Here is a 6,639-nt window from a genome sequence, read left to right as displayed (position 1 = left end):
ATGACATAACAGCAGACAAGAGTAGCCGGATGAATTCTGAAGTGTACCGGGATATACTTTCAACCCAGATTCAGCCAAATGCTGCCAAGTTGATCGGACGGCGCTTCATAGTACAGATGGACAATGACCCCAAGCATACAGCCAAAGCTACCCAGGAGTTCATGAGTGCAAAAAAGTGGAACATTCTGCAATGGCCAAGTCAATCACCAGATCTTAACCCAATTGAGCATGCAGTTCACTTGCTCAAATCCAGACTTAAGGCGGAAAGACCCACAAACAAGCAAGACCTGAAGGCTGCGGCTGTAAAGGCCTGGCAAAGCATTAAGAAGGAGGAAACCCAGCGTTTGGTGATGTCCATGGGTTCCAGACTTAAGGCAGTGATTGCCTCCAAAGGATTCGCAACAAAATATTGAAAATAAAAATATTTTGTTTGGGTTATGTTTATTTGTCCAATTACTTTTGAGCTCCTAAAATGTGGAGTGTTTGTAAAGAAATGTGTACAATTCCTACATTTTCTATCAGATATTTTTGTTCAACCCTTCAAATTAAACGTTACAATCTGCACTTGAATTCTGTTGTAGAGGTTTCATTTCAAAACCAATGTGGTGGCATGCAGAGCCCAACTCGCGAAAATTGTGTCACTGTCCAAATATTTCTGGCCCTAACTGTATCTATCTATCTCCTATCTATCTATCTCCTATCTATCTATCTATCTATCTATCTATCTATCTATCTATCTATCTATCTAATCTATTATCTATCTCCTATCTATCTATCTATCTATCTATCTATCTATCTCCTATCTATCTATCTATCTATCTATCTATCTATCTATCTCCTATCTATCTATCTATCTATCTATCTCCTATCTATCTATTTATCTATCTATCTATCTATCTATCTATCTCCTATCTATCTATCTATCTATCTATCTGCCTATCTATCTATCTATCTATCTATCTCCTATCTATCTATCTATCTATCTATCTATCTATCTATCTATCTCCTATCTATCTATCTATCAATCTATCTAATCTATTATCTATCTCCTATCTATCTATCTATCTATCTATCTATCTATCTATCTATCTCCTATCTATCTATCTATCTATCTATCTAATCTATTATCTATCTCCTATCTATCTATCTATCTATCTCCTATCTATCTATCTATCTATCTATCTTCTATCTATCTATCTATCTATCTATCTATCTATCTATCTATCTCCTATCTATCTATCTATCTATCTATCTATCTATCTATCTCCTATCTATCTATCTATCTATCTATCTATCTATCTTCTATCTATCTATCTATCTATCTATCTATCTATCTATCTATCATCTATCTATCTATCTATCTATCTATCTATCTATCTCCTATCTATCTATCTATCTCCTATCTATGATCTATCTATCTATCTATCTATCTATCTAATCTATTATCTATCTCCTATCTATCTATCTATCTATCTATCTCCTATCTATCTATCTATCTATCTATCTATCTATCTAATCTATTATCTATCTCCTATCTATCTATCTATCTATCTATCTCCTATCTATCTATCTATCTATCTATCTATCTATCTATCTATCTCCTATCTATCTATCTATCTATCTATCTATCTATCTCCTATCTATCTATCTATCTATCTATCTATCATCTATCATCTATCTATCTGCCTATCTATCTATCTATCTATCTATCTATCTATCTATCTCCTATCTATCTATCTATCTATCTATCTATCTATCATCTATCTATCTATCTATCTATCTATCTATCTCCTATCTATCTATCTATCTATCTATCTGCCTATCTATCTATCTATCTATCTCCTATCTATGATCTATCTATCTATCTATCTATCTATCTATCTATCTATCTATCTATCTAATCTATTATCTCCTATCTATCTATCTATCTATCTATCTATCTATCTATCTAATCTATTATCTATCTCCTATCTATCTATCTATCTATCTATCTATCTCCTATCTATCTATCTATCTATCTATCTATCTATCTATCTCCTATCTATCTATCTATCTATCTCCTATCTATCTATCTATCTATCTATCTATCTATCTATCTATCTATCTATCTCCTATCTATCTATCTATCTATCTATCTATCTCCTATCTATCTATCTATCTATCTATCTATCTCCTATCTATCTATCTATCTATCTATCTATCTCCTATCTATCTATCTATCTATCTATCTATCTATCTCCTATCTATCTATCTATCTATCTCCTATCTATCTATCTATCTATCTATCTATCTGCCTATCTATCTATCTATCTATCTATCTCCTATCTATCTATCTATCTATCTATCTATCTATCTATCATCTATCTATCTATCTATCTATCTATCTATCTCCTATCTATCTATCTATCTATCTATCTATCTATCTATCTATCTCCTATCTATCTATCTATCTATCTATCTATCTCCTATCTATCTATCTATCTATCTATCTCCTATCTATCTATCTATCTATCTATCTATCTATCTATCTATCTATCTATCTCCTATCTATCTATCTATCTATCTATCTATCTCCTATCTATCTATCTATCTATCTCCTATCTATCTATCTATCTATCTATCTATCTATCTATCTGCCTATCTATCTATCTATCTATCTATCTCCTATCTATCTATCTATCTATCTATCTATCTATCTATCTATCATCTATCTATCTATCTATCTCCTATCTATCTATCTATCTATCTATCTATCTATCTATCTATCTCCTATCTATCTATCTATCTATCTATCTATCTATCTCCTATCTATCTATCTATCTCCTATCTATCTATCTATCTATCTATCTATCTATCTATCTCCTATCTATCTATCTATCTATCTATCTATCTATCTATCATCTATCTATCTATCTATCTATCATCTATCTATCTATCTGCCTATCTATCTATCTATCTTCTATCTATCTATCTATCTATCTATCTATCTATCATCTATCTAGCTATCTATCTATCTATCTATCTATCTATCTCCTATCTATCTATCTATCTATCTATCTATCTATCTATCTATCTAATCTATTATCTATCTCCTATCTATCTATCTATCTATCTATCTATCTATCTCCTATCTATCTATCTATCTATCTATCTATCTATCTCCTATCTATCTATCTATCTATCTATCTATCTATCTATCATCTATCTATCTATCTATCTATCTATCTATCTATCTCTTTTTGGGACAGATATCTCATCCAGTAAGATGTTCTGTCATGCTCCCTCGGAGTTACTTCGTGCAGCCTCCCAGGAAAATATTACAGGGAATTTCCACCATTTTGGAATCACTCCGCAGGTAATAGCGACACAACAGCAATCTTCTCCACATGACTACTTTCCGTTCTCTCTTTATGTCCATTCTCCCCATTATGGCACTTGTCATATTGTTTTACAGACCTTCCAAGCCAACAAGAAGCTCTCTGCATTTTACCGTATCCTGTCCACAAACCATGATCAGGATGGTGTAGAATTTGTCTCCACCATCGAGGGTAAGCGGACTCTCTGCAGCATTACAGTAAATGTTATCATGATGGTGACGGTTTCTGGCAGCCATTATATGATGTGTCTTCTCTCCACAGCTTGGGACTATCCGATCTATGCAGTGCAGTGGCATCCCGAGGTGAACCGCTTCCAGTGGCGCAGTGATCTCACCTATCCACACTCTGCCAATGCCATTTGGATATCGCAGTATATGGCAAATTTCTTTGTGAGTGAAGGTAATGCAATGATCCTTATAGGATTATTCCAGGTTTTTAATATTGATGACTTATTCTTAGGATCAATTATCAGGATCAGATCAAAGAAGGTCTGATTCTTGGAACTCCTAAATACCAGCTATTGGAAGTGGCCAAATGTCAATGGACCTACAACAGTTCTGCATACTGTGTAGTGGGGGAAGAGGCTATTCGAGCTTAGTCCCATTCAAGTAAAGAGGGTTCAGCTTGCTATACCTTTCCTATCCACTAGGCAGTGTATGGACCTGTACTAGTTCTCCTCCAGGCAGCTGATCGCCAAGTGGACCCCCATCAATTTTATGTTAATATCCTATCCCACATCTTCGGATACCCCTTTAGTTAACTGAATTATTGAAGTATTCATGCCGACATCTCCTATTGATAGTGATATAATTGTATGAACGACTCCGCCCCTTCCCTTTACAGCAGAAGCTGTAAAGTAATCCACACAAAACAGGAAGTGTTAGTTACTGTGTTGCCCCTAGAAGTCCATGTGAACACTATTATATTTTGCATTTTATTTTTCTATACCTATTTGTATCCAAATGAAAATTAAGAGCATTTTTTAAAAAATTTTTTTACATTTTTTAAGTAAAATCTTCAGCTAAACTATGTCATATTTTGTGTTCGATTCCATTTAGGATTACTTTTTACTTAAATGAGTTCTTGGCTTTGGAAACCACTACATGTTAGAAGTCTGCCCTGACAATACACAGATCACACATTGTCCCCTACTGATGATGTTTAATGTTCAGATCAGTAAGTGGTCGATTTCCCTGCAGCACCACCACAGGAGAAATGAAGTATTGCACAGTGTCCATTCAAATCAATGGGGTGTCTGAGTAATAAAGGACAGGACAGGTCCTCCAGAGCAAGAGACACTCTTTATAACCACTTTCCCCTCTAGCTAATACATCAGGGTCCTCATCTGATAGAGCTTAGAAGACCTGCAGCATCTACATCCTTTAACCCATTAAAGCCTTTGCTTTTTTAAGCATTTTCATCTCCTTTAGTGCTAGCAGGATCACTGAGCAAAAAATACAGAAAAACACATGGGGTCCCATCATTATATTCAGGGACCCTTCTACTGATAAGACATTGTCCAAGGTGGACAACCCCATGAACTGTATCCACTCAATACAATATAGTCCATGTTGTTAGGTAAGCAGAGTATATTTTTGTATTGTGTTGACCTCACAGTTACAGACTGCAGCCAGGTGACCAACAAAATTACTTGAAGAACTAAAAGGATTATAAGGTTTTCTTAGTGTCTTTCTTCTCTGTTACAGCCCGAAAGAATGCAAATCACTTCTCCAACCCCAAAGAGGAAGACTCGTCTCTGATCTATAACTGGCCACTGACGTACACGGCTAATATCAGCGGTTACGAGCAGGTGTACTTCTTCGACTAGTCATCTATGACAGACATGGAACACTAAACAGTATTAAATTATTTTAGAGTCACGGACTTACCTATGGAGGGAGCTGACAACCAGAATCTCCTGTTAGATAGCAAAGATTAAGAAAAGTTGCCGGTTACTGTGGACGTCTTAGGTATTCATGTGTTCAGGGGTATTTATATTGATAAGTAGCAGTGATAGTTCTGCCACCTTGATAGGGGCCCTTTGGTCTTTTTGCATGGCTTGGTGGTTATCACAGTAGCCTTACAGCACTGGAATCCTGGGTTCGAATCCGACCATAGACATTGTACATTCTTCTTGTGTTTGCGCGGGTTTCCTCCGAGTACTCCAGTTTCCTCCCACACTCCAAAGACATACTGATAGGGAATGTACATTGTGAGCCCTATATGGGACAGGGGCTGTCAATGTCTGTATAGCGTTGCAGAATATGATGGTGCTGTATAAATAAATAGTGATAACCACATTTATTTGTTGCTGCCTCCATTCCCATCCATCCTCCACCAGATTTTTGCCCCTTAGTGCACCAGGTACCTGAAGAATCTGCAACTATTCTCAATCTCTAAAGAGTCATCTTCAGTAGATGTGAATCTATAGAAAATTGTTTATTTAGAAAAAATAAAAAAATTTAAACTTCCTTTGGGGAAGCCGATTTAGAGAGACACCTACTTCCTGTGTGTGTGCTTTATGGCAGCTGAAATTAATGTTGTCAAATAACATAGAAGTAGATTGATACAGTTTGCAGGAAGTGATGGATGACGGCCCCTAAAGGGTACCAATGGAGGACCAGGGAAGCTGCATATAGAGCCTTATCTGTATGTAATATCCTGCCTTATCTATGCACTCCAGCAGTACATCTGACTTTGAGATGGCTCTGCTCACCCTCTTCCAGTCTGTAAAGCAAATCTGGCAAAGTTATCTTCAGAAAACAGATGTGTCAGTCTATTGATCTAGTGACCAATGTGAAATCTGTAATATGTAAGGACCATTTTGATGTGGTTAATACCATAATAGTCTAAAAGATGGGTGTCCTACTTCTGAAGACTCAGTGGTTCTCAGGCACTTTGTTATGGTCAGCAGGGTTTATTTAAAAAAACTAAATAATTGAAAACCCTGCGGAGCCCTCTGGGCTTCTGAACTGCAACACCTAGTGTGAACACCGTCTGACAGTTGGTGTCACTGCCAGCTAAATTAAACTACCAGGTGTGCTCTGGCTAGCCTGAAGTCCAGGACTAGCCAGAGACCAACTAAACCTAGTGTGTTGCTGTTCCACCCAACCAGCAAGGCAACTACTGCCAAGCCCACTTCCAGTAAACCTTGACTGAGAAGGGATGCTAGCTGAAGCCTACTGAGTACTACCACACACATACAAGGCAGCATGCTGCCTAACTAATAGTGACATTGCTGACTCAGGGTAATTGCTAGCTA

The 6,639-nt window shown here is 36.5% G+C and overlaps 1 protein-coding gene across 1 annotated transcript in view; it reads left to right on the top strand.

Annotated features, from left to right (window-relative positions):
• The window catches only part of LOC142202645 (gamma-glutamyl hydrolase-like), a 17,691-nt gene extending 12,028 nt beyond the window's left edge, over positions 1-5,663 (top strand). Inside the window, exons 7-10 of the mRNA XM_075272877.1 lie at positions 3,249-3,355; positions 3,455-3,548; positions 3,639-3,776; positions 5,084-5,663. Coding sequence (XP_075128978.1) covers positions 3,249-3,355; positions 3,455-3,548; positions 3,639-3,776; positions 5,084-5,205 — 461 coding nt within the window. The 3' untranslated portion in view covers positions 5,206-5,663. The remainder of the gene's footprint in view (positions 1-3,248; positions 3,356-3,454; positions 3,549-3,638; positions 3,777-5,083) is intronic.
• Positions 5,664-6,639: the final 976 nt, after the last annotated feature.

The sequence above is a fragment of the Leptodactylus fuscus genome, chromosome 5 (assembly GCF_031893055.1).
Source record: "Leptodactylus fuscus isolate aLepFus1 chromosome 5, aLepFus1.hap2, whole genome shotgun sequence".
Taxonomy (NCBI): Eukaryota; Metazoa; Chordata; class Amphibia; order Anura; family Leptodactylidae; genus Leptodactylus; species Leptodactylus fuscus.
Note: the sequence above shows the minus strand (reverse complement) of the source record. Positions and strands in the feature narration are given on the sequence as shown.